The sequence below is a fragment of the Schistocerca piceifrons genome, chromosome 1 (genome assembly GCF_021461385.2).
Source record: "Schistocerca piceifrons isolate TAMUIC-IGC-003096 chromosome 1, iqSchPice1.1, whole genome shotgun sequence".
Lineage (NCBI taxonomy): Eukaryota > Metazoa > Arthropoda > Insecta > Orthoptera > Acrididae > Schistocerca > Schistocerca piceifrons.
In genome coordinates, this window is record NC_060138.1 from 245,177,976 (window position 1) to 245,195,320 (window position 17,345).

General features: G+C 42.8%; 1 protein-coding gene across 1 annotated transcript in view; it reads left to right on the forward strand.

Moving 5' to 3' along the window:
- LOC124805593 (peripherin-2-like) overlaps positions 1–17,345 on the forward strand; it is a 58,566-nt gene that overhangs the window by 15,593 nt on the left and 25,628 nt on the right. Inside the window, exon 2 of the mRNA XM_047266193.1 lies at positions 8,609–8,767. Coding sequence (XP_047122149.1) covers positions 8,609–8,767 — 159 coding nt within the window. The remainder of the gene's footprint in view (positions 1–8,608; positions 8,768–17,345) is intronic.

Sequence of the window (17,345 nt, forward strand, 5' to 3'; positions counted from 1 at the left end):
GTATTAAGTACACGGAAAGACAGGAGCGAACAAATTGCACAGTGCGAGTAACTAGCTGGATGCGTGACTTTTAAGGTCGCATATTTGGCTCATGAAGGGAGTGAATTTACTTCGTTTCTGAATGAAGGCTGCACGTGCAGTGATGGCGTATCTTACGAAACACATGGAGTGTGGTCAAGGAAGCCGGTAGCACAGTGGCAGGAGGATATGATTTCAGACCCCTCTTTGAACTTAGTGCTTCCATACAGACATCCATGAAGTCTCAGCAAGCTCGTCTCATTAGTCATTCTCCTGTCCTAAACATAAATCTTTACTCCACAAAAGCCTAATGAGATGTATTCTCTTTCTGGCTGCTCTGGAACTTAGCTGTTTCTCGTCAGAGCAGGAAATCACTGGCCAATGTTGGCAAAGGTTCCAAATGCGGACCAGTAAAGCTCAGACGAATATGTTAAACTCTCCCGCTCTCATATATTTTCTCTTTTTGAACGAATAGTTCTCTTGGGTGTGAAGGAAGGCAGAAAACAATCACCGGCCGGAGTGGCCGAGCGGTTCTAGGCGTTACAGTCTGCAACCGTGCGACCATTACGGTCGCAGGATCGAATCCTGCCTCGGGCATGGATGTGTGTGACGGCCTTAGGTTAGTTAGGTTTAAGTAGTTCTAAATGCTAGGGGACTGATGACCTCTGAAGTTAAGTCCCATAGTTCTTAGAGCCATTTGAACCATCAGAAAACAATCCAGAAAACTTCTCCCTCTGCACATTGCTGAAAAGGGCCTATCGGATGTTGTGCACATAGGCACAACGAAAATAGCGCGCTCTCCCAAAAATGACGGTCCGACCCTATGAGAAGGCTTATTCTAAGAGTTCAAACCAAATTTTCTCCGAGGCATCGTAACAAGCATTCACATACCCTGAGGGAAGCCACACCTGCTTAGAGATCTCCTATCTACACTACTGGCCATTAAAATTGCTACACCAAGAAGAAATGCAGATGATAAACGGGCATTCATTCGACAAATATATTATACTAGAACTGACATGTGATTACATTTTCACGCAATTTGGGTGCATAGATCCTGAGAAATCAGTACCCAGAACAACCACCTCTGGCCGTAATAAGGGCCATAATACGCCCGGGCATTGAGTCAAACAGAGCTTGGATAGCGTGCACAGGTACAGCTGCCCTTGCAGCTTCAACACGATACCACAGTTCATCAAGAGTAGTGACTGGTGTATTGTGACGATCCAGTTGCTTGGCCACCATTGACCAGACGTTTTCAATTGGTGAGAGATCTGGAGAATGTGCTGGCCAGGGCAGCAGTCGAACATTTTCTCTATCCAGAAAGGCCCGTACAGGACCTGCAACATGGGGTCGTGCATTATCCTCCTGAAATGTAGGGTTTCGCAGGGATCAAATGAAGGGTAGAGCCACGGGTCGTAACACATCTTAAATGTAACGTCCACTGTTCAAAGTGCAGTCAATGTGAACAAGAGGTGACTGAGACGTGTAGCCAATGGCACCCCATACCCTCACGCCGGGTGATACGCCAGTAAGGCGATGACGAATACACGCTTCCAACGTGCGTTCACAGCGGTATTGCCAAACACGGATGCGACCATCATGATTCGGTAAAGAGAACCTGGATTCATCCGAAAAACTGACGTGTTGCCATTCGTGCTCCCAGGTTCGTCGTTGAGTACACCATAGCAGGCGCTCCTGTCTGTGATGCAGCATCAAGGGTAACCGCAGCCGTGGTCTCCGAGGTGATACTCCATGCTTCTGCAAACGTCGTCGAACTGTTCGTGCAGATGGTTGTTGTCTTGCAAACGTCCCCATCTGTTGGCTCATGGATCGAGACGTGGCTGCACGATCCGTTACAGCCATGCAGATAAGATGCCTGTCATATCGACTGCTAGTGATACGAGGCCGCTGGAATCCAGCAAAGTGTTCCGTATTACCCTCCTGAACCCACCGATTCCATATTCTGCTTACAGTCATTGGATCTCGACCAACGCGAGCAACAATGTCGCGATACGATAAACCGCAATCGCGATAGGCTACAATCCGACCTTTATGAAAGTCGGAAACGTGATGGTACGCATTTCTCCTCCTTACACGAGGCATCACAAAAACGTTTCACCAGGCAACGCCGGTCAAGTGCTGTTTGTGTATGAGAAATCGGTTGGAAACTTCCCTCATGTCAGCACGTTGTAGGTGTCGCCATCAGCGCCAGCCTTGTGTGAATGCTCTGAAAAGCTAATCATATGCATCTCACAACATCTTCCTCCTGTCGGTTAAATTTCGCGTCTGTAGCACGTCATCTTCGTGGTGTAGCAATTTTAATGGCCAGTAGTGTAGCTAAATGGCTTCCGTGAAGTCTTCCGTGTTTCTTTCGACAGAAATAAGCGAGTAGCAATCCTCCTGGAAAGTGAATTGGAGGAACGAGAATGGGCGAGAAAGCCAGTCTGGGTACCTGTGGCCGAGCCCCTGCTCAGAGCACAACAGTTTTACAGCGGCAAATTCCTCTTTAAAAGGACTCTTATCTCGTCGGTCCAACTTTAAGCTTTCAGGTCTTCGAATCATCCACCAAACATCCACCAGCTATATAGGAAAAGTAGAAAAACAAACAGCAAAACGAAAACAGCCACTGGTGAAGTTAACCCATATCTGCAATTACCAAACGACTACCTGACCAAGGAAAAGCGCATATCATCCTCTGAAATATGTTAGTGGACTGTATTAGAGAAGAACAGCCACATTACAATATACACACGCACACACACACACACACACACACACACACACACACACACACACTTGCGCACGTGCATGTGCATATCAAACAGAATTATAAAAATTTAGAGATTCTGATCGAAACAAAAGTTTTTCTAAAAGGAAAATTGTTTCGAATAACTAGTGTGTTACCTACCAGGCTACATGGGGCAACGTCTGTCGTTATTCCTGATTACGTCATGGTGATAAACACTAAGGAGTGATTGCTGTATGTTGACAGTTACTGATGGCATCAAAATCAGCTGTCCTTTCATGTTATTTGAAACACGGAGGCTATCTGTGGGCACTGGATTTGGAAGTCTCCCATCTTGATCAACAACCCAGTCATAGCACTCAAATCTTCATACAATCGTCATAATCATCTACCTACATCAAACACATAGATTTCCTTCCTCCCTCCCTCCCCCCCAACACTTTGGTTATTTTTTTCCCAGATTTCTTTGATTTCAGTGGCTGTTATCTAATTAAAGACTGAGAGTGATAAAATAGCTACTACTACTTTGTAGAAGCTTTTATTGTCTCGAAGTAAATAAGTGAAGATGGCCGAAATAGAGAGGGTATAAAATGCAGGCTGGCTACAGGTGATAAGTATTTCTGAAGAATAGGAATTTTTTAATAATTAATGTGAATGTTTTAGGATGCCTGTTCTGAAAGTATTTTTCTGGAGTGTAGCCTTGTACATAAGTATAACATAGACATTAAACAGTTCAGACAAGAAGAGAACAGAAGTTTTTCCAATGTACTGCTACAGATGGATGCTAAAGATTAGACTAATGAGGAGGTACTGAAATACAGTGAGGACAAAAGAAATTTATGGCACAACTTGACTAAACAAAGGGACTGGTTAATGGGACATATTCTGAGGCATCAAGGAATAGCCAGTTAGCTCATAGACTTGTGTGGTGAGTGGGTGAGTGGGTCGGGGGGGGGGGGGGGGGGAGAAATTGTAGAGGGAGATCACAGGATGAATACAATAAGCAGGTTCAAATGAATGTACGTTGCATTATTTGGAGATGAATAGGCCTCCATAGGATGAAGTATGTGAAAAGATGCATCAAATTAGTCTTCAGAGTGGAGACCATGACAATAACAATTAGTTTCAAGCGGAGATCTGTTATCTCTGTCCTGATTTAGCTACTGCACGGAAAACCGTACTACTCGTATGCAGGATGCAATTTGGAAATGCATTATATGTATCACAGAATTTATTCCGACCAAAGACAGTTTGCAGGTGCTTATGATGAAACTTTCTGACAGATACAAACAATGTGTGGAAATATGGTTCAGATACAGAGTCTTGCCTTCTTGGAGCAATGGTCATACAAGCTAATATACCCAGACAGATGTGTGAATCTCAATGTTTCAACATATTTCCTACTTTCTATGCTCAAAGATACTATTAGAATCTCTACCCTTAAGTTCAGGTGGGGCTCATTCCTTCTTCAGGGCGTGTTATAGGTACTGTAAGTATGTAAGAACACGAGTACATCCATTCTTCTTCTCTTCACAATAATATCATGCACCTAAGATATTCAGGAGTAGAATGCGACTTTTCCCTGCAAATTAATTAATAGTGTATATCGAGATTCTCGTGTGATTTACTCCTTGTTAGAGGACTTTTGACTCTTGACCTAACACTCAGCAACCATTTCTTTTCTTCTCAATGAGATTATGCACCTAAGGTATTCAGGTATACAATGGGACCTTTCCCTTCAAATTAATTAATAATGTATATCGAGATTCTCGTGTGATTTACTCCTTATTAGAAGACTTTTGACCCTTGGCCTAACACTCAGCAACCATTTCAGATGCTGACATTGTACTGATCCTACTCGCTGACATGTAACACTAAATTTTGTACAAACATCATAGTTGTTGAGAATGTATACACTAAAAGCAAAACGTTTATTGTTATGTTTAGTGTTCAATGTTAACATTAATGTTTAACATTTACATTTAATGATGTTACACTTAATGATCTCAAATTTCTATATTCTTTGAATTCTACCGATTACTATAACATGGTCAGTTTTTATGTGAAGTTTAAAGTTTGTTTACAGGATTTAATACAACTTCCTCATTGTAACCAAATTTTTTAGGCCTCATTTTGGGTCCTAATAGAGTTTTCTTATATTTTTCTATAATGTGTGTTTCCTAGGCTTTCATTTAACAGGGTTACCTCTAATTTTTTTTGTATTGTGAAGACTGTTCTATTATATGTTCTATAACAAAGTCAATTTCCGTGTTTACAGTTGTGACATATAACACAACAATTTGTTAGCTTTATGTTGCTGCATTCTTGCAACTGTATTTTTTTGGTTAAGATTTTAGAAGAGTTTTAAAAAATACTGGTACTTCCATTTACATAAGAAAAGCCACTAATTTTGTAATCTTTAGAAATCAGTTTTAATCTGGAAACCTCTAATTTTTGCTGAATTACATGATAGCATTTCATCTGTATTTAATTCACAATCCTTAAATAATTTTACTAAGTATTTTTGCCTAAGGATGTAGTACATCTCTGTGTCTAACACTGTTTTAATTTTTTTAAATGCTTCTGTATCGCATTTTTTGGGTAATTTTTTTATAATATGATTATTTTGGATGTATTTCATCTATGCATTTCCTTCAATTAAATTTCCCTCAGTACACATACACAATGTGGTGTCACCGCCAGACACCACACTTGCTAGGTGGTAGCCTTAAATCGGCCGCGGTCCATTAGTATACGCCGGACCCGCGTGTCGCCACTGTCAGTTATTGCAGACCGAGCGCCACCACACGGCAGGTCTAGAGAGACGTCCTGGCACTCGCCCCAGTTGTACAGCCGACGTAGCTAGCTACAGTTCACTGACCAATATGCTCTCATTTGCCGAGACGATAGTTAGCATAGCCTTCAGCTAAGTCATTGCCTACGACCTAGCAAGGCGCCATAGCTTTGATAATTAATATTGTGAAGCATGTATCATCAAGAGCGATGTTCTACAAAGGTGGATTAAAGTTAAGTATTACAAGATTTTTGTACTTTATTGCAATTCTCAAGACATTGTCCTGTTCCAGACCTCACGCCAATCTGCGTGAGCTTAACGCGTGCCTTTCGGCTACTTCCGAGTGGCGTGGCTGTCTTGCTACGCCACAACACACAATAATATTTATGTTTTATGCAATCCCCTGAATTCTACATATGCTTTGTTAGGAATCTGTTTATTTTGGATTTCAAATCTATTTCTTCATATTTTTACTGTAGAAACTATTAGAACTCATTCATACAAAACTTCCAGTTCATGAAGTTTCACTGTTTTATAGAAAACCACTGTTCCAATATTAACTGAAGACTAGTAGACTGAAGATCGTTTACATCATGGACAATGAATTTCTTTCAATAAAATTATGTTAAGCCATATTTCATTTCTTTATTTGTATCCTTTAGAGGAAGAGCCCTGTATTAAGCTGTCAGTGATCATTCAACTGGGACTAATTATGCGTGGTTCCTGAGAAGGTTCCATTCGATGATCCTTACATTTCATTGGGTGTATTAATGATTTTTGATCAGTGACATTACCAAAGGCTAAGTTTATTTTGTATGCAGATGATACAAACATTGTGATAAATAAGAAAATAAGCAAAGTTGCAGTATGAGCTGCTGATGAAATTTTCATGGTCATTAATATATAGCTTCCAACCAATTATCTGTTAGTACACCTCACAAAGATACGTTATATGAAAAACAAACCTTTTGAGAGGCATCCAACGATCATAAGTATAAAATGTGATGGTCCACAAATAAAAGTTGGCAATGTTAAATTTGATAATAAATTCAGCTGGCAGAAGCATATGCCTATTATATTTTTGTTTGCGAGTGTCTTCAGAAGACGGTATTTAGAAATTAAAAAAAGTGGCATACTGCGGTAACATTTATTCCATAATGTCATATGGGATCATACTTCAGTGTAACATATCAAGTCAAAATTTTGTGAGTCCAAAAGTGTGTAATACAAATAATTTGTTAAGAATATACTGCTGGTGCTAGTTTCAGGAACTGAAAACACTAACTACGGCTTCTCTGTATAACTTCTTTATGAAATTTATCAGAAATAAGATATACAGGGTGTTACAAAAAGGTACGGCCAAACTTTCAGGAAACATTCCTCACACACAAATAAAGAAAAGATGTTATGTGGACGTATGTCCGGAAACGCTTAATTTCCATGTTAGAGCTCATTTTAGTTTCGTCAGTATGCATTGAACTTTCTCGATTCACCGCCAGTTGGCCCAATTGAAGGAAGGTAATGTTGACTTCGGTGCTTGTGTTGACATGCGACTCATTGCTCTACAGTACTAGCATCAAGCACATCAGTACGTAGCATCAACAGGTTAGTGTTCATCACGGACGTGGTTTTGCAGTCAGTGCAATGTTTACAAATGCGGAGTTGGCAGATGACGATTCGATGTGTGGATTATCACGGGGCAATAGCCGTGGCGCGGTACGTTTGTATCGAGACAGATTTCCAGAACGAAGGTGTCCCGACAGGAAGACGTTCGAAGCAATTGATCGGCGACTTAGGGAGCACGGAACATTCCAGCCTATGACTCGCGACTGGGGAAGACCTAGAACGAAGAGGACACCTGCAATGGACGAGGCAATTCTTCGTGCAGTTGACGATAGCCCTAATGTCAGCGTCAGAGAAGTTGCTGCTGTACAAGGTAACGTTGACCACGTCACTGTATGGAGAGTGCTATGGGAGATCCAGTTGTTTCCGTACCACGTACAGCGCGTGCAGGCACTATCAGCAGCTGATTGGCCTCCACGGGTACACTTCTGCGAATGGTTCATCCAAAAATGTGTCAATCCTCATTTCAGTGCAAATGTTCTCTTTATGGATGAGGATTCATTCCAACGTGATCAAATTGTAAATTTTCACAATCAACATGTGTGGGCTGACGAGAATCCGCACGCAATTGTGCAATCACGTCGTCAACACAGATTTTCTGTGAACGTCTGGGCAGGCATTGTTGGTGATGTCTTGATTGGGTCCTATGTTCTTCCACCTACGCTCAATGGAGCACGTTATCATGATTTCATACGGGATACTCTACCTGTGCTGCTAGAACATGTGCCTTTTCCGGTACGACACAACATGTGGTTCATGCACGATGGAGCTCCTGCACATTTCAGTCGAAGTGTTCGTACGCTTCTCAACAACAGATTCGGTGACCGATGGATTGGTAGAGGCGGACCAATTCCATGGCCTCCACGCTCTCCTGACCTCAACCCTCTTGACTTTCATTTAAGGGGGCATTTGAAAGCTCTTGTCTACGCAACCCCGGTACCAAATATAGAGACTCTTCGTGCTCGTATTGTGGACGGCTGTGATACAATACGCCATTCTCCAGGGCTGCATCAGCGCATTAGGGATTCCATGCGACGGAGGGTGGATGCATGTATCCTCGCAAACGGAGGACATTTTGAACATTTCCTGTAACAAAGTGTTTGAAGTCACGCTGGTACGTTCTGTTGCTGTGTGTTTCCATTCCATGATTAATGTGATTTGAAGAGAAGTAATAAAATGAGCTCTAACATGGAAAGTAAGCGTTTCCGGACACATGTCCACATAACATATTTTCTTTCTTTGTGTGTGAGGAATGTTTCCTGAAAGTTTGGCCGTACCTTTTTGTAGCACCCTGTATATTCTTCGAATGAACTGTTCGATTCATGGAATCAGTACTTGAAACACGAATAATCTGCATAAAGGTTTAGAGTCAGCTACTTCGATTGATTGTAGGTAGGTGATAAGACTTCGCTGATGTGCTTCAGGTGGCCGACGTACGAGAGCGGCAACGAGTCCGAGGTGGCCGAGGTGGGCGAGGACATGCCGCAGTTCGTCAGCGACGACGCGCCCTTCAGCTGTTGCTCCAGCGAGCAGCTCCGGCCCTGCGTGCACCACGGAGTGCTCTCCCGCAGTCCCATCTACAGGTGAGCTGCTGATCATCTTCTTACGACACAACGATGTTCACCGTATACTCACGGTCAATGATTGGTCGTCGGCCGCTATGTACGAGGGTCACTCCAAAAGAAATACACACTATTTTTTAAAATCCGTCTTTTATTCTACATGTTTGAAAGTTTTACAGTGTGTAGATACATCCTTTAGGAACAATATTTTCATTTCACCACATAATTTCCATCCCTTTTAACTGCCTTACGCCATCTTGGAACAGACGCCTGTATACCCGCACGGTAAAATTCTGGACCAACCTGTTGGAGCCACTGATTGGCAGCGTGCACTTTGTCCCACAAAGAGAGTCTTTCAGTTTCCCAAAGAGATAATAGTCACATGGAGCCAGGTCAGGACTGTAAGGCGGGTGTTTCAGTGTTGTCCATCCGAATTTTGTGATCGCTTCCATGGTTTTTTGACTGACATGTGGCCGTGCATTGTTGTGCAACAGCAAAACATCCTGCTTTTGCCGATGTGGTCGAACACGACTCAGTCGAGCTTGAAGTTTCTTCAGTGTCGTCACATTTGCATCAGAATTTATGGTGGTTCCACTTGGCATGATGTCCACAACCAAGAGTCCTTCAGAATCGAAAAACACCTTAGCCATAAATTTTCCAGGAGAAGGTGAGGTTTTGAATTTTTTTTTCTTGGGTGAATTTGCATGATGCCACTCCATTGATTGCCTCTTCGTCTCTGGTGAAAAATGATGGAGCCATGGTTCATCACCTGTCACAATTCTTCCAAGAAATTCATCTCCACCATTCTCGTGCTGTTCCAAAAGTTCGCTGCATACCGTTTTTCTTGTTTCTTTGTGAGCCACTGCCAACATCCTGGGAAACCACCTGGCACAAACCTTTTTTAACGCCAACACTTTCAGTATTCTGGAAACATTTACTTCCCCTATACCAACGTAGCGTGACAGTTAGTTCACCGTGATGCGTCTGTCAGCAGCCACCAGTTCGTTAACTCTCTGCACATTGTCTGGAGTGTGTGCAGTACGAGACTTGCCGCTGCAAGGACAATCCTCAATATTGCTGTGCCCACTTTCATCACGTAACCTGCTTGCCCACCGACTATCTGTACTGCGATCGACAGCAGCATCTCCATACACCTTTTTCAACCTCTTGTGGATGTTTCCCACTGTCTCGTTTTCACGGTACAGGAATTCTACGACAGCACGTTGCTTCTGACGAACGTCAAAAGTAGCAGCCATCTTGAGGACATGCTGTGACGGCGCCACTCACGGGAACAGGTTGAACGAAGTTTGAAAACAAGCGGGAAGGATGTATCTACACACTGTCAAACTTTCACACATGCAGAATGAAAATTGTATTTTTACAAAAATAGTGTGCATTTCTTATGGAGTGACCCTCGTACATCCAGTTGGTGTTGCAATGCCACTTAAAAAGGGCCCTATTTGTTTGTTTAGGTATTTTTTATTATTATAGCGCGAATGATACTCTCAGGCACGCCAAAACACTGTAAATCTTCAGCATTTTTCCTAATCACCTTGCTAAGTGTTTGACTCATGTACTTCTTGTTGCCAGTTTCACTGAACAGTCAGATTCTATATCTACATCTACGCCTATACTCCACAACGTATAGTGTACGACGCAGGGTCCTTTAAACACCACGGCCATTCTCGTCGTAATTTTCTCCAGCAGCGAATGGTGCGCGAGAGGAACGATTGTTGATAAACCTCTGTATGAGATCGAAACTCCGTAATTTTAAATTCATGATCTTCTCACGAGATATATTTAGGAGTAAGCAATAGTCATCAGCTCTTTTATTTTAAATTCATGACCTTTTCACGAGATATGTTTAGGAGTAAGCAGTCATCATCGTCATCACTATCGTCATCATCTAATTCATGGACTAGTTTCGAGGAACCTGTTCCGACTTCAGCTTCTTAGCTCCATCGTTCCCTCAGCCGACTTAGCCCCTTGCTCTCTTTTTTGGGTAGATACTGCAAAACTTCTTTAGCATACCTACCTTGTGTTATTCCATTTATACGTTCTTTCCAGTTTTGCTTATATGTATCGATATTTTAAGCTCATTTCTAATATGTTGTTGTTGTTGTGGTCTTCAGTCCAGAGACTGGTTTGATGCAGCTCTCCATGCTACACTGTCCTGTGCAAGCTGCTTCATCACCCAGTACGTACTGCAGCCTACATCCTTCTGAATCTGCTTAGTGTATTCATCTCTTGGTTTCCCTCAAAGATTTTTACCCTCCACGCTGCCCTCCAGTACTAAATTGGTGATCCCTTGAGGCCTCAGAACATGTCCTACCAAACGATCCCTTCTTCTAGACAAGTTGTGCCACAAACTCCTCTTCTCCCCAATTCCATTCAGTACCTCCTCATTAGTTATGTGATCTACCCATCTAATCTTCAGCATTCTTCTGTAGCACCACATTTCGAAAGCTTGTATTCTCTTCTTGTCCAAACTATTTATCGTCCATGTTTCACTTCCATACATGGCTACACTCCATACAAATACTTTTAGAAACTACTTCCTGACATTTAAATCTACACTCGATGTTAACAAATTTTTCTTCTTCAGAAACGCTTTCCTTGCCATTGCCAGTCTACACTTTATATCCTCTCTACTTCGACCATCATCAGTTATTTTGCTCCCCAAATAGCAAAACTCCTTTACTACTTTAAATGTCTCATTTCCTAATCTAATTCCCTCAGCATCACCCGACTTAATTCGACTACATTCCATTATCCTCGTTTTGCTTTTGTTGATGTTCATCTTATACCATCCTTTCAAGACACCGTCCATTTCGTTCAAGTGCTCTTCCAAGTCCTTTGCTGTCTCTGACAGAATTACTTCTAGTATATTCATTTCTTACTCATTCTTCTGGTTTACATCTTCTGCTTCCTGATCTGAGGAATTTCATTTCTGACGCCACTGTGCCGATTTATATATTCCTTATTTGCTATCCAAACCTCAAGTAGCAATAGAACAGCCATCGCTTTATAGAACTTCAGTTGCATTTCTTTAATCGCTTTTCCGTTTAATGTTTTTTGTCATTATATAGATATCCTGAAATTTTGCTGTTTTATTTTTTATATCTTTATCATGACCAGAAGAAACGTCACGGCCCAGGTACTTAAAATGACTTACTTACTCGATTGTTTTCTTTTCTATCAGTATTTTTAATCACATCTGTTGTCTTCCTGGGAATGCGATACTTTTGTCTTTTCCATACATATTTCGAAATTGTAATTTTGGCCAATTTCGTTTAGTTTAAAAATATTTCTTGGTAATTCGTCTTCTGAAGTAGCTATTATAATATGGACGCCAGCATTCATTAATGCTTGTTACAGCACGTTGGAAGTAAAGGAAACGCCATACCGTACTGTGCAACGCCACTATTGTACTGTCTCCCACTGGGTTTGGATTAACATCTCCGCTGTATTTTTGCGCTTACTGTATGAACCCATTTTGAACCGCGCTCACCGAGCGGGGTGGCGCAGTGGTTACACACTGGACTCGCATTCGGAAGGACGACGGTTCAATCCCGCGTCCGGCCATCCTGATTTAGGTTTTCCGTGATTTCCCTAAATCACTCCAGGCAAATGCCGGGATGGTTCCTCTGAAAGGGCACGGCCGACTTCCTTCCCCATCCTTCCCTAATCGGATGAGACCGATGACCACGCTGTCTGGTCTCCTTCCCCAAACCAACCAACCAACCTGAACCGCGCTCTTCTTCTTTGGGTCTTCTGCATTTCTTATATCATTCCCAGCTGGTAAGTGTCTAGAGGGGAAGCAATCGGTCACAGGAGTGTTCTCTAAGACACGTCTTCAGTGGGTGAATTACAAGTCTTTAGCAACTTAACAATGAATCTCAGCTTGAGATCTGCTCTTGTGCAGCTTATTTTATGCGGGCGTTCCACTTTATATCGCTCAGACAAATACTTACAAATATTTTACGGTTCTTACTGTTTTCATTGATTATTCGGCAATAGTTCAATCGGACAACAGGAGGCCTTTCCACGTATTTATGTGCAGTCTCTTACATTTATTTATGTTGACGATCAGTTAGCAGACTCAGTAACAACTCGATCTTCCTACATAATACAGCATTATCTGCGAACAGCCTAAAAGAGCTTGCGACGTTATGTGCAAGGGTGTTTGTGTGTATTGGGAAAAGTGATTACCCTAAAACATTGTTAGGCGAGTTGGTAGACTTCTATCCGTTAAGGACATTATGCTGTGATTCGTTTGCTAGGAATACTTGAATTCAATCAGAAAACTGGTGTAATTCTCCATACACTCTCATTTTGATCATTAGGTGGCTCTGCATAACTGTCGGTCATTGTGGCCGAGCTGTTCTAGGCGCGTCAGTCCGGAACTGCGCTGCAGCTACGGTAGCAGGTTCTAATGCTGCCTCGGGCGTGGATGTGTGTGATGTCCTTAGGTTAATTCTAAGTCTAGGGGACTGATGACCTCACATGTTAAGTCCCATAGTGCTTAGAGCCATTTGAACTACATAACTATGTGTATATGACCCCTAAAGCACGTATGACGCTAGAAAATTGTAGCGAAACTAAAGAGGATTGCAGAGGATCGACGCATGGTGCCTTGAAAGTCATCTGACCCAGGAAGAAAACTTATCACAGGAAGCGGCCACAACCATTAAATGTCTGTAAGTATACCGGGTGATCAAAAAGTCAGTATAAATTTGAAGACTGAATAAATCACGGAATAATGTAGATAGAGAGGTACAAATTGACACACATGCTTGGAATGACATGGGTTTTATTAGAATCAAAAAAATACAAACGTTCAAAAAATGTCTGACAGATGGTGCTTCATCTGATCAGAATAGCAATAATTAGCATAACAAAGTAAGGCAAAACAAAGATGATGTTCTTTACAGGAGATGCTCAATATGTCCACCATCATTCCTCAACATTAGCTGTAGTCGAGGAATAATGTTGTGAACAGCACTGTAAAGCATGTCCGGAGTTATGGTGAGGCACTGGCGTCGGCTGTTGTCTTTCAGCATCCCTAGAGATGTCGGTCGATCACGATACACTTGTGGCTTCAGGTAACCCCAAAGCCGATAATCGTACGGACTGAGGTCTGGCGACCTGGGAGGCCAAGCACGAGGAAAGCGGCGGATGAGCACACGATCGTCACCAAACGACGCGAGCAAGAGATCTTTCACGCGTCTAGCAATATGGGGTGTTTTTTTTTGTTCTAATAAAACCCCATGTCATTCCAAGCATGTGTGTCAATTTTTACCTCTCTATCCACATTATTCTATGGTTTATTAAGTTTCCAAATTTATACTGACTTTTTGATCACCCGGTATGTATGGAACGATTTTAAATGGAACTACCACGTAAAATCATTTGCAGGAATGGCAAATGACTAAAAGTTATTCACTGGAAGAACGGTCAGGGTCTGCAGTTCAACGAAGTAGGTTACAAAACCCTCGGACGACCAATACAACCGATATACTCATCCAACTCCACTTACAAGACAGGCAAAACACGCAAATATCTTAGTCTTACGATCCCTAAGCGGGCATTGTGTGGGGGCTATAGTGTGCAGCCACACGTTTATACTGCTCTATGGCCGTTAGCAACTTTATACTGTAGCTGCTCGACAGACGGCGCCTCTTCTGCCAACACACACAATCGCAGGCGTGTGTGAGGTGAGAAAGCCCACGTCGGCAGCAAGGGCACCCTCCAGCACGACACCGCCACATCCCGCACGGCCGTCCGCTCCGCTGGACGAGAAGAACAAGATGCGTCATCAGTGAGTGTCGGCCGCCACACTGCCCAAGCGAATGACAGGCGGTGCATCGAGCAGCTATATGTCTCTCGCAGTGGCGGCGCGCCCGCTAATTCGGCAGTCGCTTGCGGGGCGCGCGTTCCGCGCCGCCCTCGAGGCACTCGATGTTTCAGAGGGACGTGCTGTGCGTCAAATGTGCACCGAAAACTGCGATTGTGTGTTTTGGCAGAAGAGGCGCCGTCTGTCGAGCAGCTACAGTATAACGCTGCTAACGGCCATACAGCAGTGTAAACGTGTGGCTGCACACTATAGCCCCCACACAATGCCCGCTTAGGGATCGTAAGACTAAGATTGGAACAGCTGCTACGAGTACATGCACAGAGGCATTGAGGCAAACCTTCTGAGTCACGCTGTTAGGAATGGAATGTCATTTATTAGTATAAACGTGTGGGTGTACACCATAACCCCCACGCAACGCCCCTTTAGGAATTGTAGGGCTAAGATTAAAATAATTGCTGCATGCACAGAGGCATTATGCATCACAGAATGATCTTCCAGAGTGGCTTTGAAATTGGTTAATTTATTAAGAATATTAATTACGAATACAAACTGTTATAGTGTTCCGCAATGTTGAGCAGAGTGGAACACATACTGTGAAAATCGCTATACATGAGGTCCTAGAGAGTCAAACCAACATATTGCTTCCTCCTACATATATCTCACGAATGTAATATTGGAGGGATTCACGTTCAGAGGCAGGCTTGCCAACAGTAGTTCCTCCCACTCACAGTTTGTAACTGGAGTAGGAAAAGGGGGGAAGTGACAGTACCCTCTGCCTCGCACCGCTTGCCTGGCTTGCGGAATACAGATGTCGAAGCAGATAAATTGTCTTAGACAACAATTTCAACATCTTGCACAGCCTCCTAGCTGCAACACGATCCAGCAGTTGTGCATAGTGACGATCAGGGAGGCACCGGACACGTCTTGGGAGACAATGTTCGATGCGACTGCCACCCCTCGTCACAACTAGCCACAAGGTGTTGTTGATAATGGCGGCCGGGAAGGATGTCACTCCATCATGTCCCACGCGTGTCTAATGGGACTAATATATGGATACTGGGCAGGTCAGGGCAGCTGAACGTCCGTAGGAGTGCTCCAGAAGTGCGTTAACTGGCATTTTTCTGCCAGAAGACCACATCTCACTGACGTTGTAATAGTGGCAACAAAATGGGATGCAGTTCAAGATGAACACAACAGCGTTTCAAGCTCCCTTACATTTGAAGTTTACAGTTATTGTAATCTATATTTCGCAACGTCGTGAAACCCTGGGTTGATTCTGCACACAGTGCCTCATAGACTTCTATATTTGGTGATTTCCTGGTCGACATCCCAAGCGTGTACAATTACAAGACTTATCGGCTTTCCCCCCCCCCCCCCCCCCCCCCCATACACACACACACACACACACACACACACACACACACACACACACACACACCAAACCACTCTTCCGCTGCACCACTACCAGAGTGGAGCACTGGTGGTAAATTTTTGAGGAAACCTATGGAGTTTCACTCTTGCTGGTAGCGCAGTTTTCTCAATCCTGATTTTCTGTTGCTACGAGTGCTTTAGACGATTACTGCATAACGCTTCGTTGGACAGAAACTGTTAAACTTTTTTGAGAAAATGACGAAAATCTACAGCATGGCGCACTACTAAGACTTTCAATGAACGTGTGGTGGGAGGAGGAGGGTCGTGTTTCGGAGTATAGCGGTGGATGTAAAAGGGAAAAGGAGACAGGCGAGGCAGAAATGCCGGTGCTGCCCTGGAGCTCTTCTCTGCTTCGTAGCCAGAAACACAAAGAAAACAATCTCCTTAGTAACGGAGTCATCACGGTGATTCGTGAGACCGCTCGTGCCCTTAGGACACTCCACTTGCATGGAAACGACCTCGAATGACCTTAAGCGCTTGTATAAATTTCGCTACACGTGCTGAAGGTCACCTTCAGCGAGGAAAAGAAGGGAATGCTGTCAACTTACACCCTTTACAATGCGATCAGATTAAAAGTAAAATGCTTAAACCTTTCTACAGCTTGGGACATTATTTCATCATTTTTTTTAATTAAAGGGAACAGAGAAAAAATAAGTGTGGAACTATTTAACGTGAAAACTAATCGTTGGATATTATAATATACTTCTGACACCGTCAAACATTTGGTATTTGCAAATAAAACTGTTGACTGTCCGGAGCCTGAGATGCTTTTCCATGCCAGCACTGTCAGAACTATTTTTTTCTGGACCTTTTGAATCTGTCGAATGGTGACCAGTATTTGAGTCTAGCAACCAGATTCGAATAGTATTTTATAGGATTTCTGATCTCTTTCTTTATATGCATTGTCTGAAGTATGCGACAGAAAAAGAACTATAAATATCGTCCAAGAATTACTGTTAAGTTTAATCCAATAGTACAGTGTGCATAGTTTTCGTCTTCATAGATATACTGTAATTACTTACGAACTTGAAACTTGCATCTGACAAATACTACAAATACTTGTGAAGCTGTTGTCCCGTTGACAGGTCACTTAATTCTTATCATTTAGATTTGTATGTACACAGTCCTGTGTATTGCAAGAGAAAATAAGTTCGATAACTATCGCACAGTCATCTTAGCGGCTCATGTATCCGACTTGCTAGCAAGAATAATAACAGAAAAATGGGAAAGACAATTGAGGAGCTGTTAGGTGACGATATGTTTGGCTTTCGGTAAAGGAGTTCCGATGTTGCGATTGGCAATCAAAGTAAG